The sequence below is a fragment of the Megalobrama amblycephala genome, linkage group LG16 (genome assembly GCF_018812025.1).
Source record: "Megalobrama amblycephala isolate DHTTF-2021 linkage group LG16, ASM1881202v1, whole genome shotgun sequence".
Classification (NCBI taxonomy): domain Eukaryota; kingdom Metazoa; phylum Chordata; class Actinopteri; order Cypriniformes; family Xenocyprididae; genus Megalobrama; species Megalobrama amblycephala.
In genome coordinates this window covers 20,497,827-20,518,907 of record NC_063059.1, presented here as the reverse complement: position 1 = coordinate 20,518,907, position 21,081 = coordinate 20,497,827, and the positions used below count along the sequence as shown (strand labels likewise).

General features: G+C 39.0%; 2 protein-coding genes across 2 annotated transcripts in view; both read left to right on the top strand.

Annotated features, from left to right (window-relative positions):
- The window catches only part of LOC125249388 (ferroxidase HEPHL1-like), a 46,886-nt gene extending 40,474 nt beyond the window's left edge, over positions 1 to 6,412 (top strand). Inside the window, exons 19-20 of the mRNA XM_048161677.1 lie at positions 5,882 to 5,929; positions 6,055 to 6,412. Coding sequence (XP_048017634.1) covers positions 5,882 to 5,929; positions 6,055 to 6,155 — 149 coding nt within the window. The 3' untranslated portion in view covers positions 6,156 to 6,412. The remainder of the gene's footprint in view (positions 1 to 5,881; positions 5,930 to 6,054) is intronic.
- Positions 6,413 to 19,899: 13,487 nt separating this feature from the next.
- Positions 19,900 to 20,902, top strand: LOC125248259 (ferroxidase HEPHL1-like). Its single transcript, XM_048159983.1, has 2 exons — positions 19,900 to 20,242; positions 20,569 to 20,902. The coding sequence occupies exons 1-2, from the start codon at positions 20,061 to 20,063 to the stop codon at positions 20,900 to 20,902; spliced, it is 516 nt and encodes a 171-aa protein (XP_048015940.1). The 5' UTR covers positions 19,900 to 20,060.
- Positions 20,903 to 21,081: the final 179 nt, after the last annotated feature.

The following is a 21,081-nucleotide window of genomic DNA, read 5'->3' as shown; positions in this document are numbered from 1 at the left end:
AGACTGCAAGTGTTTAAAAATGAAAATAGCGACGGCTCTTGTCTCTGTGAATACAGTAAGAAACAATGGTAACTTTAACCACATTTAACAGTACATTAGCAACATGCTAACAAAACATTTAGAAAGACAATTTACAAATATCACTAAAAATATCATGTTATCATGGATCATGTCAGTTATTATTGCTCCATCTGCCATTTTTCGCTGTTGTCCTTCCTTGCTTGCTCTTGTTATTTAACTATGCCAATATAAATTCAATTTTGAATTCTAGGGCACCTTTAACACTATTAATTTTATTTGAAATGTTTTTTTTTTTTTTTTTTTTTTTTTGTAGTATAGATATATTACTGTTATATATATACAGCTATGGAAAAAATTAAGAGACCACTCCAAGTTCAGAAATCAATGTTAAGTGGTCTCTTAATTTTTTCCATAGCTGTATATATCTTTATTTTGCTTCATTCAGCTTTTTTCTGACCAGTTCCCCAGTCCTTGTCAGGAAATTCTCCCGGTGCTCCCAATGGCCAGTCTGGGCCTGCTTCAATTAAGTGTTTTGTTTTTTTGTTTTGTTTTGTTTTTTGCAAGTCTATGAAAGTCCAAGCCAGCTTTTATGTGTTTTGTACTGTGGAGAGGCTTCTGTCTGGCCATTCTGCCTTAAAGCCCAATTCAGTCTTGACACCTCTCAGAGTGGATTATTTCAACCAGCATTTATTGGCATGCTGCATGGAATATACACTGAACAAAATTATAAACGCAACACTTTTGTTTTTGTCCCCATTTTTCATGAGCTGAACTCAAAGATCTAAGACTTTTTCTATGTACACGAAAGGCCTATTTCTCTCAAATATTGTTCACAAATCTGTCTAAATCTATGTTAGAGAGCACTTCTCCTTTGCAGAGATAATCCATCCACCTCACAGGTGTGGCATATCAAGATGCTGATTAGACAGCATGATTATTGCACAGGTATGACTTAGGCTGGCCACAATTAAAAGCCACTCTAAAATGTGCAGTTTTACTGTATTGGGGGGGTCTGGGGGGGTCCAAAAACCAGTCAGTATCTGGTATGACCACCATTTGCCTCACGCAGTGCAACTTATCTCCTTCACATAGAGTGGATCAGGTTGTTGATTGTGGCCTGTGGAATGTTGGTCCACTCCTCTTCAATAGCTGTGTGAAGTTGCTGGATATTGGCAGAAACTGGAACACGTTGTCGTATACGCCAATCCAGAGCATCCCAAACATTGTGTACAGGTCCTTGCAACATGGGCCGTGCATTATCATGCTGCAAAATTAGGTGATGGTCATGGATGAATGGCACAATAATGGGCCTCAGGATCTCGTCACGGTATCTCTTTGCATTCAAAATGCCATCAATAAAATGCACCTCCCCATACCATAACCCCACCGCCACCATGGGCCACTCGATCCACAACGTTGACATCAGCAAACCGCTCACCCACACGACGCCATACACGCTGTCTTCCATCTGCCCTGTACAGTGTAAACCGGGATTCATCCATGAAGAGAACACCTCTCCAAAGTGTCAGACGCCATCAAATGTGAGCATTTGCCCACTCAAGTCGGTTACATGACGAACTGCAGTCAGGTCAAGGGACGAGGAGGACGACGAGCATGTAGATGAGCTTCCCTGAGACGGTTTCTGACAGTTTGTGCAGAAATTCTTTGGTTATGCGAACCGATTGTTGAAGCAGCTGTCCGGGTGGCTGGTTTTAGACGATCTTGGAGGTGAAGATGCTGGATGTGGAGGTCCTGGGCTGGTGTGGTTACACGTGGTCTACGGTTGTGAGGCTGGTTGGATATACTGCCAAATTCTCTGAAACGCCTTTGGAGATGGCATACGGTAGAGAAATGAACATTCAATTCATGGGCAACAGCTCTGGTGGACATTCCTGCAGTCAGCATGCCAATTGCACACTCCCTCAAAACTTGCAACATCTTTGGCATTGTGCTGTGTGATAAAACTGCACATTTTAGAGTGGCCTTTTTATTGTGGCCAGCATAAGACACACCTGTGCAATAATCATGCTGTCTAATCAGCATCTTGATATGCCACACCTGTGAGGTGGATGGATTATCTTGGCAAAGGAGAAGTGCTCACTAACACAGATTTAGACAGATTTGTGAACAATATTTGAAAGAAATAGGCCTTTTGTGTACATAGGAAAAAGTCTTAGATCTTTGAGTTCAGTTCATGAAAAATGGGGGCAAAAACAAAAGTGTTGCGTTTATAATTTTGTTCAGTGTATATAGGCTTGATTTTTGGCAGATGAGCTCTACTATGCTACTGCTGCTGAACATATACAAGAATTTGCTCAGCTTATTCAAAATAACAAACAAAAGGACAGACTGCTGCAAGAAAACAGTAGAACCCTGTCACAGATCTCTACAGGTGGCGCTGGGGTAACATAAGTTTTAATATTCACATAGTGTGGTGATCGCAGGCTAGGGTACGATAAATATGGTTACGTGGATTATGAAGTATTTCTGATGCCACGGCATTGAAAGAACTAATCAGCGCAAGCTTAGAGTTTAATGCCTGAACTTCTGTATGTATATGTGACCAGTCACGGAAAGTAGGGACACAAGTCTGTTCTGGGGCATTTTGAGTTATTCACAGATTCTGAAAGTGTAGTCTCCAAGCTTTCCAACTATGTGTAACACATGGAAATCTGCTAATATTTGGAGAAGTTGTGGCCATTTGAAGGTAGGCACTCAAGAAAGCTCTATAGGGAGAAAAACGCCTCTAAAGTTGCAGTTCTCACCTGTTCTCACCTGCTGGGAGTGACAATAGGGCTCATTTACATCTCATTTAGATAAGCCATACCCCCCTGTAAAGCTGCATGGACCGCATACTATTAATAATAAAGGATAATGTGCATTGTAAATGTCAGTAATTTATCTTTTTTTGACTTTTATAAAAATGATTTAGAGGCTGAAATATGTGAGTTTTATCTCACCTGAGAAGACAAAAGAATCACATAATAATGACCTGAAATAACTTGCATAATAATGAGGCCTTTCAGTCAGGTAGGCTGTGAAAAAACCCTCTGTGATGGTGTATATCAAACATACAGAAAAAACAGCAATACTGTAAAATATAATTACAATTTAAAATAATGGTATTATATACTTTAAAATATAGCCTAATGTATTTATGTGATGCATAGTGTCTGAACAATGTTACCTCTATGGTATTTCATATAGGCTTTTAGCTTAAAAGCACGTTTGGAGAAATATTGATGGATTCTCATATGTTTGTCAATTTTCTATACAGAGAAGTAATATTTCTTCAATATTTTTTATCACTATTAGCGCTGTTTTTTTCAATTCATACTTGCAGCCGGAGGGCGCTCTGTACAGCTTTAATCCACAAATGCCTGCTAGAGAAGAATAGGCAATCCAGGAACTAACCGAACTAACAGAGGCCAGAGATCGCTAACTATGGCTATTCAAAACACTTTTCAAGACAATAAATACACGATTGAGACAATGTCTGCATGTATTGACTGAATTTGCGTCTGAATAGCGCTGGCTCCGTGGGCGTGGCCGCATTAGCGGATAATGAGCTGAATCACGGACTTCTGACATGGCTCTCTTTTCATACAGATTACATAAACACAGAAGGTTTGTTTTCGATTTGACTTACACGTTTTAAAACTTGACATTTCAACATTTTTTCAGACATAAGTATAATTTTTTTATGATTAGTATTCACTAAGTTACAGTTCATTTTCTGAGAACTATCAGATTGGACTTCATTCAGAGGGAGACGAGAGATCACGCATCATGTTAGTTTTCTTTATTTTACAAAAAGCACAACATTTTGTTTTTACTCTGAGTGTACACAAATAAAAGAAGACATTCTATAGTTTAAATTGATATATTACTTATGTCTCTATGACAAAAAATGACGGAGTATTTTAAGTCTGTTTTGCTGCAATGTGAAAAAAATCCTGCAAAATGCGCCGGCGCGTTACCTGACTCCAGAGAGGTCATGTCTTATTATGCCGCTTTCATCGTCGCTCAGATCGTCTTCAGAATCAGTGAGCGCTTGTTCATAAGCATCCGGCTTGTCGAAGAAGTACTTCAAAACATTTTCGGTGTAATGGCCACGGTTCTTCATTGAATTTTGTTATCAGCTAGAGCCGGCCAGAACGCTGCATAATAAGTAGCCACGCTTCCCAGTATGGGAATACACACAGACATGACACACCCCTACTGCGTGCTAGAATCTCCGAAAAACAAGCCGATATCAACCTCAAAATGTACGCTTTTAAATATACCAATACTGCTATCTCAAACACGGAAAGGCTTCTTCATGATCTCAACTAACAGATTCTGCAAAAAAACGAAAATCACCAATTTTGAAAAAAAAAAATGCTTCTTTCTCATTTTGCTCGAGAGTTGTGCTGCCGACTTGTGTCCCTGGTTTCCGTGACGGGTCACATATCTATGGAGTGTTGCAGTGATGGTTTCTTCTGCTCCTTCTGCAAGTTTCTCCTGTCAATAATCTCTAGAGCTCAACTAGAGTGACCAGTTCTTGTTCACCTCTCTTACCAAAGCCCTTCTTCCCTGATTGCTCAGTTTGGCCTGGTGATCAGCTATAAGAAGAGTATTAGTTGTTCTAAATTTCTTCCATTTAAGAATTATGGAGGCGATTGTACTCTTGGCAACCATCAATGCAGCAGAAAGTTTTAAAGTGAAGTGACTTGTGGCCAAGTATGGTGACCCATACTCGGAATTTGTGCTCTGCATTTAACCCATCCAAGTGCACACACACAGCAGTGAACACACACCCGGAGCAGTGGGCAGCCATTGCTGCGGCGCCCGGGGAGCAGTTGGGGGTACGGTGCCTTGCTCAAGGGTCTCACCTCAGTCGTGGTATTGAAGGTGGGGAGAGCACTGGACATTCACTCCTCTCACCGACAATCCCTGCCGGACCTGAGACTCGAACCCATGACCTTTGGGTTACAATTCCGACTCTCTGTCCATTAGGCCACGACTGCCTACACAAGATCTGTGACTTGACACAATCCTGTTTTTGAGCTCTGCGGGTAGTTCTTTTGACCTCATGGCTTGGCTTTGCACTAATATGCATTTTCAGCTCTCAGGGGTATCCAATCCTGCTCCTGGAGGGACGTTGAACTACAGAGTTTAGCTCCAACTCTATTTAAACACACCTGAACAAGCCCTCCAGGATCTGGATTGTGCCTTTCCAAATTAGTCAATAGAATTTGCCAAAGGTAGACTCCAGTCAAAGTTTACAATCATACAAACATCTCAAAGATGATCCAGAGAAATGGGATGCATCTGTGCTAAATTTCAAATGTAACTGTCAAAATTCAGCACAACACTAGAAAGCTCACACCAAATGCCTGAGAAAATGAACACTCTGCTTTCTTTCCTGGTCATTTCATGTTTGCTTTAATTTTATAAAGTGCCAATATCCTACCATCACTTGGCTAAAAGCTGTCTCTCTTTCTATTTTAACTTTAGTCTACTTTACTGGCATGACAGATAGTTTACATTTGTATTGCATGTAAATGCAATCTAGTGCAAATTTGGACTGACCATTGCTCTCCAGGGCATGTTCATTAAAGTGCAGCAATTTTGAGAAATCAAGATTTAAGATTTTAACACATCATGTGATGCCTATAAACCATTAAACGTATACATGCACTTTCTTTTCTTCATTTTCTGAATCTCTCTGTGTTAAGAATTATTTCTCACCTAGGGAATTTACTATGCCTTTACTTTTTTAGTGTTTAAAGTGGATGAATTACTAAACTGGATTCACTGAGTGTCAATAGATTTATATGCATTAATATACATTGTTTGTATTTTACTCTGTCATCAGGGTCTCAGTCAAGGATCAGTGATAACAAAAATCCGGACAGTGGCAGTGGTAAATAAACATTTGTATTCACTGTATCATTTTTGTTCTTAGAAAATCGTGTGATGTTTATATACAGTGTGATAACTGGTAATAAAAAATGTTATCCTGTTTTTTTTTTTTTTTTTTTTTTTCAGCCTTCGGTCATTTTGGAAGCCTCTACACTGTGATGTTGTGTTGTCTTTGGATCAGTCCTATTGAGCCTTGTAACACACTGACAAAAAGCCTAACAGAATGAATATTCATTGTTTCTCACTACTTAGTTACCTCATCTAGCATTCTCATTGTATAGCTGTTAAGAAGTTTTTTGGGGGAAACAACACTTGCTTGTTCAGATGCTGTGAAGTCCCACACATGTTGTATGCACTGATGGACGCCTCTGCATTTTCAACCATTGTTAGTAACTCAGTAAGAGTAAGTTGACTGAGTATGTGAATGTGTAAGTAAGATACTTAATGAGTATATTGCTTTAATTTTACAATTGAACTACTGTGATCTTAATTGTTCAGTGTTTTTTTTTTTTTTTCTGATGAACTTTGGAATATTAAACCATGTTCTGCTCTTGAATAGTAAATTATCAGTTGTATATAATAAAGAACAATTAATAATAATTAATAACATAATTATTTATATGTCCTTAATTTTCTGTGGGTACTATGGCAATCAGTTGATGTATCCAGTGCAACCTCTAGATGGCAGTAGTACTTTGCAGATACAAGACAATGGGTGCCTCTGAATACTCAAATGGTCAATAGGTGCTGGCTGCAGCCTGAGGGGGCGAGTGGAGCTCCACTCAAGGGCGGAAATACGTCACCTCCACTAGTGGAGCTAGCTACAGCTATGGCCGCTGGGCATGCGCACATCAATATTGCATCATTTAATTACTCTATTTGCATTATTGTAAGGGTAGGTTTAGGGTTGGGGTAGGTGTAGACGTTAATAAAACACAAATCAATATTGCATCATTTAATTACTGTATTTGCATTATTGTAAGGGTAGGTTTAGGGATCAAAGTTGGCCATCTTGAATGACATCTCAATTATGGAATTGCACTGTGAGGAACAAGAAGTGAGGAGGCTTCCAGAGGAGCCGTGAGCAAGGTTGCTCCGGTGTCCACAGTAAATATTCCAGAGTAAAATTTACTCAAATTGAAGAAAATTTTACTCTCTGCTAGATAACATTTGGTCCCTCTCTGAAAAGAGTAAAAGTTACTCTTTTGATAGTTTTTAATTATTCTCAATTTAGTGTTAATATTTTAAGAAGTCTTTCTTGTCAAAAAACCTAATGCACATGTAATTCTCCTTCCCCTTCACTTATGTCAATGCAAAGCAAGGCAAGTTTATTTATATAGCACATTTCATACACAATGGTAATTCAAAGTACTTTACATAAAGAGGAAACAAATACATAAAAAATGAAATGCTTAAGAAATATAAAATGCATTACAATGAAATGAAAACAAGAAAAAGAATTAAAAGAATGAAAAGATGATACATATAAAATAAAGTGCAGTTCGGACATAGCACTGTGCTCAATCAGTAAATGCACAGCTAAACAGATATGTTTTGAGTCTGGATTTGAATGTGTCTACTGTTGGAGCACATCTGATCTCTTCAGGAAGCTGGTTCCAGCTACGGCTGGCATAACAGCTAAAAGCAGACTGTCCTTGCTTTGAGTGAACCCTTGGTAATTCTAAGTGACTTGATCCTGATGATCTTAGTTATCTGTTAAGTTTATATTCTATGAGCATGTTACGTCCAAGGGCATATGTTTTGTTTTGTTTTGTTTTTTTCCCTTTCTCCCTGTTTTTCCTCTATAGCCCTGTCCAAATACCCACACTTGCGGTCTTTGCACTTGACCACTTTTCTACTTATATGACGTATTTCCTGTATTTTGCTCAAGTGTTCAAGTGGGCGAGCAGACTGCAAGTGTGTGTAGAACTTCTGATTACCCGATGGGACACACTTATAGTCTTGCAAAAAATGCAAGTGTTTACAGAACTTTTATTTATTTTTATTTTTTTAAATTATTATTTTCAGTGCTTTGCATTTTAAAATACACTTCTAAATGTATGTTCAGTGGTCTCTATGTAACTAACAGAAGACATAATATTAAAATTGTGGTGCTTCTTTAAGTGATAAAAAGCAGTTGCAAAGGATGTACAAAATACACACATCCTACCCATCTTTGCATCAATAAAATGTGCAACACTTTATATTTTACTACCAAATTATATGTAATATATAATTAATTTAACTTACAGTCAAATGTTTTCCTTTACATCTCACTATTTCGCGATTTTTGTGAGTTCCCGAACATAATGCATGATGGGATAGGCTCAAGTGTCCAAGACCGCAAGTGTGGGTATTTGGACAGGGCTTATCTCTCCTTCCCATAAGCAGGAAGTAATGGCTGCCACCTGACTCCAGTGATTGGTGATCTGATGTGACTGGAGGAGGAGAGGAACCTGTGGGGATTTAAGCAGCACCATTGCACAGAGCAGGGTATGTGTGTGGAGACTGTGTCGTGAGGCTTCTTTTCTCAACCCAAAAAGCTTTATTTGTTGTTTTGATTTATACCTTGTTGATTGATTACTTTTTAGTGTTATTGTGTAAACACTCTTGTTGTACTCGGTGCCTACTACAAGAAAGTTATTATCTCCTTTGTATATACTTTTGTTATTGTTTCTTTACCTACTAAGTTTATGTTGTTAATTATTTGGGGAAGGAATTGGTAGAGAGGTGGGTGCCATTTTCTTTATATCTTGTTTTCTCTTATTTAAACTAGTTAGGGAGTTAGTTTATGTATTTTTCTTTTCTTTTGTAGTTTAGTTAGTTTCTTCCTAATAGTTAGTAGGTTTATGCATGTTATTTTGGCCTTGCCCCCTCTTGAAGCCTTGAAATCCTCCCACATTTGTAAAATAAAATAATTTGTTTTTGATATTGAGTTGCCTTTGGTCTTTGTTAAAGACCTGGGGTTGGGAATAGAACCTTGCTGCCTCCACACATCACACCATTTTTATTCTGTTACCCATTCATCCAACTCTAGACTAGCTGGGGACAGAATTTGGGGCTCGTCTAACAAAGTGGTAACAGATTGTTGTTATCTGTGTTATTTGCAACAACGTTGAAAACTACTCCATTGGTGGATGATCAGATCTTTAAATGGTAAGTGTCCTTTTTCTCTTTGTTTTGCCTGGCTGTTTTTGCTCTTTTTGATGTGGGAGGAGAAGTTAGTGCTTGGGTTATGGAGTTTGATTTAATCTTGTTTATGTTACTTCCCATTGTAGAAGTATATAACTGTTGTCGTAAAAGGGATTTAATTTCCATAGCAGACTTCTTTAACATTAGCATACATAAAGAGGTGAGTAAACAGGTTATCAAAGATGAATTATTTGGGGAGCTGGTAGAATCTGGCATTTTGGCCGCATCACAAATGGGGTGTTGGGAAAGAATCTAAGAGCTGGCTTTGATTCTGTTCTCAACATAGATTCAAAAGATTCTGGTTCTGATGCTGTATTGGCAATTAAGCTGAAAGAATTAGATCTTGAGTTTAATCGACAGGAATGTGAGGCTCAGTGCATCAGACTTCGAGTGATAGAAGCTGAGTGAGTGTGGGATAGTGAGCGGCATGGGAATGAGATGTATCTAAATCTAGTAAATCTAGTTCTAAGCATGCAGGGGACAAGTGGGTCTGTTTTTTATTGTCTCGATCCAAGCCACTTAATCTCAGAGTGTAAGGGTGCATTCACACTTGTCATGTTTGGTTCCTGGTGCGATTGCTCAGTTGTGCGGCGACTCGTTACCCTGAAGCGGTTCCTCTTCGCACTCTTAAAGCAAGGACAGTTGTTCAAGAGCTCATTAAGTTTTGCTCTATATTTGGCTTACCAAAAGTGATCCAATCAGATCAAGGCACTAATTTCACATCTAAAGTATTTTCACAGATTTTAAATGAGTTGGGTATTAAGCACCAATTGGACAGTGCCTATCACCCAGAATCCCAAGGTGAAGTGGAGAGATTCAAAAGGTTGTTTTTTGCTCTTACTCTCTAACCCCCTGAAGGTCAGTGAATAATTCACACCCTGACTAAGACACATTGGGGGAAGCATTTCAATAACCCTATGAATGCATATAAAAATGCAGAATTGAATCGAATTAATCGAATTGCATCTAATTTTATGATGACCAGGGTGGAACAGGCTGTGCAGGTGACCTTGCAGATGGGCTTGAAGACCCCCATGGCAGCGCAGATGACCACCACAGCAGCATAGACGGGCTTGAAGACCCTCACGGTGAAGCAGACGACCACCATGGCTGATCCAACAGGACTAAAGACCCCCACTGTGGAGCAGAAGACCACCACAGCAGATCGGGTAAAACTGGAACATAGAGCACAGCTAGGTTAACGTTGGCCTCAGGAGCCGTGTCAGAACACGCAGGAAGCCTGGACATAATGGGACTGGCCGGGTGTCTCCAATTGGCCAAAGTGGTCAGCTCAAAGCTGACAGAAAGTTCATGAACAACCTCTGTGGTCATGTTGAGGCAGACGGGAAGATCAACCTTCGTGGTTGCAACAGGGCAGACGGGGAACTCGGGGGCGATCTCTGTGGTGGTATTAGGGGAGACAGAGAACTCCGGGATGACCTCCGTGGTCATATCAGGGCAGACAGGGATCTCAGGGGCGACTTCCCTGGTCGCATACGGGCAGACAGGGAACTCGGGGGTGACCTCCTTTGTTGTATCAGGGTAGACAGGGAACTCGGGGCCACTTCCGTGGTCGCATAAGGGCAGACAGGGAACTCGGGGACGACTTCTGTGGTCGCATCAGGGAAGACAGGGAACTCAGGGGTGACCTGACCGTTTTTTTTACATTTATTTTTCTTACAGTGTATAGTAGCTAAAAAGTATTCATAGTGAAATTGTTTATTATAGATTTATTGTTGTAGATTAATAGTGTGGGCCCTGTGTGGGTCTAGTGAGGGCTTCCTGGAAGTGGCAGCCCTAAGTGGGCCTGTAAAAGGGCAGTGGAGGCAGGTTTGCAGGCAGTATATAAGTTTTCTTTTAAGTGAACATAACATCACACATAGTTTTACTTTTTTATTTATTTATTTTTTTTTTTTTGCATTTTAAGTAATGTTCCTATTTATTATTTTTTATACTTGCAATATACCTTTAACTGTACTTTAACTCTTTCCATTTAAAAACATTTTATTCTAGCTTCATGAGTACAATTTCATTTAAAAAAAAAAAAAAAAAAAACATTTTTAACAAAAAGCTGAGAAAATTGCATTTCTGTCTAAGACTACATGTGGATAGGATGATCAAAACACAGATGGAGTAGATCAAATCCATCAACAGCCCCAAAGCTTCACTGTCCTATGGCTCGTCCTGAGTCGACATTTCATTCAGTAATGCAGTTTTGATTTACATGCTCTTTTATGTTCGATGGTCGCATTATTTTACATCTGCGTAAGCGATTTTTTATCATTAGGTGTTGCTCAATACCAAGGACGTGAAGTTTGTGCGTACCTGGTAGTTCGGACTCATGAGGACGGGATGACGCAAGTCCGGTGATTCTGCAAATGGTACAGCAACCTTCTTGACAGCGTCACTCAGCTCGCTCTGGGTACGGTTTTCTCTGTATGTATATTTTAGTCAACAATAAAACAAAATATGTTATAAAACACCACTCTGCCTCTTCTCGTTTTCATTTAAAAGGTTTTAAACGTATTAATAGTCACACAAATGTGGTTCAGGCAACACGTTCATTGATTATCTTCACTGCATGTATATTTAAATACCAAAACGAAATATAAAATGCAACCCTGCCACTTTTCGTTTACATTTTAAAAATATTAAACATGAATTTGTGGTTCAGGCAATATATGCGTATACTCTGATTATCTTACCAGGAATAAAATGAAATATAACATAAAATGCAACCCTGTCTCTTTTTGTTAAATGTCAGTTTTAATGATCAGTAATAGCCATTATAAAAGTATAAGTAAAAGGTCTAAGAATCTATATGATAAGAATTAAGCAAACAACGCAGTCCATCGTACAAAGTCAGTGCTCTAGTAGGCTACAACGGTAAAGTTAAATAGCCTAAATATGAAACGCCACTTTGCCCTCAGCCAAAATGATTTGTCAGGAAACAAATTATAGATTCATGAGACCAAAGATTGCCCATTAGATATACACAAGATAAATTATATCTCATGTTTTCTTTATTGCAGGTGACAGACAGAGCTAGAACAGGTAAGGATCTTGAACGATGGATAGTTTGACTTGAACTTTGCTGAATTTTGGCTTGAAGCTGGTTTTAGTCTGAGTTGTGGCTTGCTGTGTATGGCCCAGATGTGGCCCATATGACCTTTTGCCGCTCCTAGAACTGATCCATATGTGCTATAGTTGGCCCTGTTGAGACCCGAATATGTATGCTATTGCCACCCACACTCAGGTTGAGTCATCACCGTCATTCCATGCGGTATGTGGGCCAGAAGAATGTGGGAGATGTGGGCCACAACTGGGCCAGATGTCATCTGCTATCTGAGTAATAGTCTTTTCTGGTGCAGGTGATGTAGAGATGAAGCAGACAAGACGCATGGGAACCAGGATGATGAGGAAGATGAGACTGAGTACAGGCGAGTCTGTTTGTCCAGTGATAAGACCAGACACTGGCTGAATCCCAAATGGCACACTTCTATGCACTTTCGGTCTTGTGGACTTACAATGGCTGCCGCGTGTGTGTGTCCGTAAAGTTCACAAGACTGTAGGGTGTCCCATTCACAGTGTTGGGCAAGCTAAAATGTAGTGAGCTAAGCTAACAACTACTCTTCATTAAATGAAGCTTCACTAAACTAAAGCTACCCCCCTGGGAAATGTAGCAAGCTAAGCTACAGCAACATGGCAAAAGTACTTTACTACATCAAAGCTATTTTTCACAATTTAATTTTTATATTGAGCCATACCAAGTCAATGCTTTCTCTGTGATCAATAAAACTGTCAGTCAAGCTGATAAGCAGGCATAATAGTTCGGTTTAATTATTTATTCAACAACTGTTCCAAAACAAATTTGGTAACAAAAATCATTATCACGTACAAGGTAAGATTTACCTCATATCATGACATAGGCAAAAGAAATGTTTGCTTTCAGAAAGAAAAACACTGTATTTAATTAATAATAATACTGTGTTTTTCAAAGTTAGTATTGTGGCTTTATATATTACCGTATACAGATACATTTATATAGCCTAAATGGTAACACATTACAATAAGGTTCATTGGTTAACATTACTTAACTACTTTTAGTTAACATGAACTAAGAATGAACAATATTATACAGCATTTATTCATCTTAGTTAATGTTAATGTCAGCATTTACTAATGCATTATTAAAATCAAAAGTTGTCCTTGTTAACATTTAATGCACTGTGAATTAACATGAACTACCAATGAACGACTGCGTTTTCATTAACATTAACAAAGATTAATAAATATTGTATCAAATGTAGACACTCGACAGTTAATTGTTCATTCATAATTGGTTACATTAACTAACAATAACTAATGGAATGTTATTGTTTGGTGTTACCATATGTAAAGGCCTACAGATTCCCTACATTTATTTAAATCGTTGCATGTGTCATTATAATATTAGCTAACATTTCACCAGAATCAAGTTTTTAACCAGCTAATGTTTTTTCAGTCATTGACACCGCATCTGAGGCAGTAAGTGCATCGCATTACGTTTTCATTAAATTGCAGGTTATATAGTTTTCTATCGCTATGTGGGCGTTCGTTATTTGGACAAAATATCAGTCAGCTTCGCAGTCGAGTGTCTACAGTTGATGAATTGGTGAAGTAGGGTCATCAATTAGAAAAGGACTATGAGCAGCAACTCTGGTATGATGGAGGCATACACCCTAAACCAGTGGTTCCCAAACCTGTCCTGGAGGACCCCCAGCCCTGCACATTTTGCATGTTTCCCTCATTTATCACACCTGATTCAACTCATGTGCTCATTAGTAGAGACAGCAAGACCTGAAATGGGTGTGTCAGAAACAGGGAGACATACAAAATGTGCAGGGCTGGGGGTCCTCCAGGACAGGTTTGGGAACCACTGCCCTAAACAACAGTCTATGGCACCACAACCTCCTGTTAATCGCTCTATGGACAAGTCCTAAGTTCAGTGCTGGCAGTATAAAGGACCCCATTCCCCAGGGAACTGTCTTTATTTCACTTATTTCACATCTCTTTCAAGTCAGCCATCCCATCAGCCTCAACCATCTCACAACAAACGACCTCCACAAAATTAAAACAGGTGGGTTACCCTCCCACAACACTGTCTCTGCTAGGGCTGTGACAGTCGGCATGACCACCGCGAGACCAGTGGTTAAGTTGCCACCGCGGCCGTGGAGCGTCACCGGCTGTAGTGTGACGTGTGTATATATTGGTCAATATATGGTCAACTAATGGCTTTTCTGAGGTATATACGTGACATTGTTTGCAACACTGATTGAACTGACCGTTGTGATACAGATTTCGGTAAGCTACTGTATCTTTCAACATATTTTTTGATTTTCATTCATGTTTATTTCGTTCTGTAAGTAGTAAAGAGGAAAGGATGATTGTGATCACTCACAATCCTCAACAAGTGTTCAAGATGAAAACTGAAAAGTGACGCAGTCTTTAACTTTCTTTTCATAATATAAATAAATGCATAGCCTATGCCTATTTGCTTATCCTATAAGTTCGTGGATAAAAATTTAAATGTGGACGAAATCAAAAGCTATTAAATGTCTTATTAAAATTTATAAATTAAAATGATGGGTAATAATTGATTATGATGGTATTTTTACAATCCTGTCCGTCCGTTACAATCCCGTCCATTGGCACCTGGAAAGGTAAAGCTATTGTGGACACTGGAGCTAGCAATACTATTATACATGAGAGTTTATGGAAGGATCTTACACCTCTTGGAGTCCCATCAAACGGTGTGTACTCACCGACCAGGATGTACATTATGTCCAGGATGTATGTTCTTAAACCTAAAAAAAATGCAAGTTTTGTCTTCAGGAGATCAATTTCTTTGGTCACAGAGTCAACGGACAAGGGATTACTGCTGATCCAAGCAAGGTGAAAGCAATCCGCACTTATCCAGTTCCACGTATCCTTAAAGAAGTCCAGCTCTTCTTAGGATTGGCTGGATGGTACCATCGATTTGTGCCAGACTTCTCCAGGATCGCTGAGCCTCTCAACACCCTAAAAAAGAAAGGACAATCATTTCAATGGATGTCAAAATGCCAACAAGCTTTTGAGTATTTAAAAGCATGCCTTACATCACCACCTATCCTTGGACACCCTAATCTCCAGCTACCCTTTACAGTGTACACTGACGCAAGCGACACCGGCTTGGGTGCTGTGTTAACTCAGCGGAAAGAACAAGGTGGTGAGGAAGTGATTACTTACGCCAGTAGGAAACACTGTACATGTTTTTTTCATACATGTACAGATGTTCTTGATTAGAATTAACAGATTTGGATGTTGATGTTATACTTAAAATAAGTTTGTAGTCACCATCCTGGTGACCAGTGTTTTCTTTAGTTGGGCTCTTGACTCTTTAACATTAGTTTTCTCTAGCTGCTGTGTTTCTCTAGCTGCTGCTGTTATAAAGCACATTTGTTATGGCAAGAGGAAGTTGATCAGGTGTTGTTGGCTGTTGGGATGATGCTGTAATTTAGTAGGCTATTTTACTGTTTAAAAAAAAAAAAAGATTGGTAAGGTGTAACAGTGTATAGAGAATACGATTCTGACGTCACGCCGCGTTGAGTTCTGGGTAACTTCTTTGTTTATACGCCATCTTGACAGGATCGCGCAGCCTTTCCGTCATTGAGTTTAGTTCAGTAATTTGTTTTCTGTCATGATTGTGAAAAATTTCACCATTGTATGTCATTAATGCTGGATCGATAATGGTGATAGTAACTCTGATAATCGTTCTGAGAGAGAACTGGACAATGAGCAACGTTTTTTGCCTTTTCTACGTGTAAAAACAGCAAGGGAAGCAGGTCTAGGAGATGACGAGAAGACGCCGGATGGCAAATCTTTTAGTAATGGCACTGATTAAACCCACTGCATATCACTCAATAAAAGAATCACATTGCTGAGTGTTTTTTGAAATTTTTGGTTTAATAATTAACATTACCTTTTGCGAGTCTGACTCTCACTCCGCTCGTGAATTAGTAGAACTTGAACGGGGACATTCAAATGCTTTTAAGAATGAAGAAACGCTTAATGCACCGAGACAAACACAAGATTCTGTACATATCTGTTAAAGCATACTGTGTGGAGAACGCGTTGCGTTCATATTCAGGGCTCGTCTGCACATCTTTTATTATAATGTCATCATAATACACTAAGCCAGCGTTTTTGAAATGTGCCCTTGCAAGGACTCACTACTAAACTGTTGACAAGCTCCTAGGGTTTTGATTTTGTTTGTCATCTGTTGAAATAAATATAAAAATACAGTGTGTTCGTGTCCGTCTGTCCGCTGACTGACCCATAATCTCTGATTCTCTGGGATCGTGGAAAGGAATATTTACAATGACAACAGTTGTAGGCCTACTCAGTATGCTCGTTTAAGCATCATTTAAACGTTTCCAACAATTAAATGAATCGATTTTTCTCAGTAGTAGGGGGCGATCCTGTCAAAATGGCGGCGCCGCCCCGGCATGCAACACGGCATGACGTCGGTTCGTATTCTCTATAGTAGGTATGGGAGTGTATACCATAGACTGGTGTATACATGTATGTAGCCTGATTAAAACTATGGATATAGTAAATGTCTTCATTTCTAAATATTTTTATATTTATCAATATATAGTCATACACATGGACGCCGTATAGACCTTATGTAGCCCGCCCCTTTTCAGCGTTGCGCTCGTTGTCTTTTGACTTCCGGTTTGTATTTCCACAGCGATATTACGTTTATGAATAAACTGCTCGTTTTAAAATCTTCCCGATCTACTGACATTTGTTAAGACATCTGCTTTAAACATAACAATGCTCATGATAATTTTCATTAACTCTACAACAAGTAAATCCACTTAACCAACTAATTATTCTTTGACAGCGATGCCATAGAAATGTACAGAGCTACCGCAAAACGGAAGTTCAAAGACAATTTTATAAAGATGGCGGCGCGCTTGTTTCTCTGGTAAATATAAGGTCTATGGGGGGAAAAGTTAGGACAATTCCAAGGGCCCCTGACTGACAGGGGCCCCAACAAATAGGTAAAAACTAATTTAAAATTTTTATTATATTATACACTATATAATATATACACTATACACTATATAAACCATCATCATTGAGTATATTTCAAATAATAATAAAATGAATTATGTCTTTGATTTTACTTATTTTGGCAATAAAAGTTAAATATCACCATTGACCAAAAAATAAAACATCCATATTGACCGACCACCCCCCTGTATCTGCATGAAATGGTTTGGTCCTGCCTTAGCACACTCATCAGTGACGGTGTTTAGTTAGTTGCAGACAGTCAATCAATGCACAGCGCGCAAGAAATACAGAGACCAGGGCTGCGTTCCAGTTCGGTTTTTAAATGCCCTTCCCTCGCTAACTTCACTCGGTCTCGTTGACTCGGATGTACGTCATTGCTTACGTTGCACGAGTGCCCACTTCTGGCGGAACCTTTGTATGGGCTGAACTGGAACGTCCTAAGCCCTTGATCACTTGGAATCCGCAATGGAGCTGATTTATTATTTATTTTTTCCCCTTACAAAATTGTTTAATACAGCATTCTATATGTATATGTGTGTTTTAAATGTTTAAAAAATAATTAATATATCATAGAGTTGTTTGTGGTGGGGTAAATTAAACGCGATATGCGGTGACGTCACAATCGTGTTGCATTGTGGGTTATGGAGCTGCCTGAAGTGTACATATGAAGTCGGCTGCGTCCGAAATCGCATACTTCCCTACTATATAGTATGCGAAAAACAGTATGCGAGGCGAGTAGTATGTCCGAATTCATAGTATTCGAAAAACAGTAGGCGAGAAGTACCCGGATGACCTACTACTTCCGCCCGAATTCTGTAGTAGACATTCGATGGACGCTGCGCTATCCCGTGATGCTACAGGAGAGGATTCTTCATCTTCATATTCAAAAATGGCGGAAAGCGGCGATATGCAGCTCATTCAAGTCCTTAAGTACCTCAGGGAAAAACGGTGTTTATTGTGGTTAAATTGCACTTGTTTAACATTATGTAAGTAAACGGCTGACTTATTGAAAGTTTAAACAATGTAATGAGAAGATTAAGAGTTGGCTGTAAAAATATGTTTAATCATTATTACTGAAAGCACATCAAGCTAACGAACAGGTCGAGATAACATTACATCCGCTTGTTAACACTGTTTTAACGGAGACGTTCGTTGTTAAGTAGTTTGAGATTAGAAAACTTAAAGGACAGCAACATTCAGGCGGCAGTAGTTTATAGGGCTCACAGTTTGTAGTTTTTTTAGAATATGTATATTATTATCATTGTATTTATTTGTATATATTGTATTTAATATTTAGGCTGTGTTGTGTATTTCTCTCGCCCTCTCTGTCTATCTACACATTATTTATTTATATATAATGTATTCAAGTTTGTTCATTGATTCATGTCTTTTGTTTCTCGTGTATTTTTATATGCATTCATTTTTAACAATAAATTACTTAATTTCGTTGCTTCAAATCAGCCTCTGTCGTGATATTCACAGATGTATTTTTATTCTGAGGTAAAATTTCCTAGCTAAATAGGTGATTATACTTTGGCATATTTAACAAGCAGCTGAAGAAAGCGTGATCTGCGAGCAGCTGACCGACGCCTCATTTAAGCTGTTGATTGAATTGACGTTAAAACAACGCGCAACGATTAAAAAAAACATTGCTGATGAAAGCGGAGTAGAGCAGGCCCTTTACATTTTCGCGCTGTTGTGACGTCGCATGACAAGTGACAACATTAACATGGCGGATGTAGTACGTCCGAATTCCATTCATACTACCCATATTCATACTATATAACGTACTGTTTTAACGGTCGGGAAGTACGTTCAAATTCAAATGTAGTACCTACTCATGTAGTATGCGATTTCGGACGCAGCCGTAGACTCGCTCCCTCGGTCAAAATCGAGGGAGCGAGGGTCTGTCCATATAAACTTCCCTCGTCCACTTCACGAAGTGGAACGCACTTCAAAATGGCGGCAGGGATTCCCCCGAGGGGAAGTGTTTAGAGAAGTTCGCGAGTGCGTGTCTAAAACCATAGAACTGGAACGCTAGTATTGAACTACAAGAAGCAAGACAGTTGCAAGCCTTTGATTAGAGTTATGTAAAGCTTTTGATGGGACAGTTAGGTCCTAGAGATGTGGTGACAACAGCTGCGCAGAGGGGGCCCAATTAGATTTTTTTTTGTCATGGGGCCCAAAATTCCTGGCAGCGCCCCTGGTCATACATGGTCAATGCAACATTACAGTACATTGGGGAAAAAAATATGCACTATAGTTTCCCATATATGGAAATATATTTTGCAGTATATTCCCATAGTTTCTCATCATTATGACTTACAGAATCATATTTTACTTTACTTACATTGCTTACTAATTGGTCACATTTTACATTATTTATATATATATATATATATATATATATATATATTATTTATTTATTTATTTATTTTTTTTTTTACACAATCAACTGTGGCAGAAAAGGGCTTCCTTACAAACTGAACACATAGTCCAGTATATTAGCGCGGCGCCCATGAAACAAATGGGTGTTTGTTATCTCACGACAGAACGCAACGTCATCGCGCTTGGGCAGTTTAAAGAGGCTCTCCGAAAGCCAGCGGAGTTTCACATGTGTTTTAATAAACCGGTTCTTTAACGGCTGTTGAATATACTATTGCAGCAGATGAACGCCCAACTTTCAGTTTCGTTTTTAGTAAGGTTATTCCCTACTGACAGCGAGCTTTGTATGTGGATCTCGATCACATAGTTTCAGTGTCGGAAAAATCTCTGCGCGGTGGCATTTTAAGAGTGATTACGTGCGTCTCTTTCTGATCTGCCTCGGATATTAGTTATTAATGTGTGAATGTGTTTTCAGCTATAAGATGAAGCCTGTGCTGTGCGCTTTTGTGACGGCCTTGATCGCGCTGCAGTGTGCCGAATGTTTAAAGAGGACATATTATATAGGAATACGAGAGGAAAACTGGGATTACTCGCCCAGCAGAAGAAACCTTATCAACAACCGAAGCATTGACCAAGAGTAAGATTGACACAAACAGACACACGACACATCTATTTACTAGTAATGGTGAAAAAGGACATTGTTAACATTTTAGCCAACATGACGTTTTCTACATTTTAATAATGTAGGCTACTAAAAATCAACACGTAGTCTACTATATGTGAATAAAACCGCTTGTAAGTGCATGGTGTTGTATACTGTTTCCGATAACATGGATCATGAACTGTACACAGCAGGCCTAATGATGATGATAATAATAATCATAATAATAATAATAGTTAACCTAAATGTAAATATTTTCATTTAAACTAAACGACTCATTTCGATTTCACCTCTCTTTACAGACACGCATCTGTTTTTCTGTCAAATGGCGCTACCCGAATAGGGAGTGTTTACAAAAAGGCTCTGTACAGACAGTACACAGATGACTCTTATTCCAAAGAAATACCTAAACCTGAGTGGCTTGGCTTCCTTGGACCTGTTTTACGGGCTGAGGTCGGTGATGTCATGGTGGTACACATGAAGAACTTTGCAAGCAGGAATTATTCGCTTCACCCACATGGAGTGTTCTATAAGAAGGATTCAGAAGGTTGGAGATTACAGTTCATTATCTCTCTCTATCAGTTTCCTTATTTAGTCTTTCTTCATCCATTTCCTTCTGCTTTTCTCATTTACTAATTTTTTTTACTCAAATAAATTATGGTTCCCTAAACGTTCAGAGAATGTCCTGAATGTTCCCTGAAGGTCTGCCAAATAACGTCCCCCAACTCTTAAAAGAACTCCACATCGTGACCGTCTCTGAACTGTACTGGGAACGTTATTAGGCAACGTCCTTAACACCAGTGGGGACATTCTGA

Excerpts from the sequence above, each read along its gene's own strand:
- LOC125248259 (XM_048159983.1), top strand. The coding sequence starts at position 20,061 with ATGTGTGAATGTGTTTTCAGCTATAAGATGAAGCCTGTGCTGTGCGCT. Across the intron at positions 20,243-20,568 it reads AACCGAAGCATTGACCAAGA|ACACGCATCTGTTTTTCTGT; the intron begins GTAAGATTGACA and ends CTCTCTTTACAG.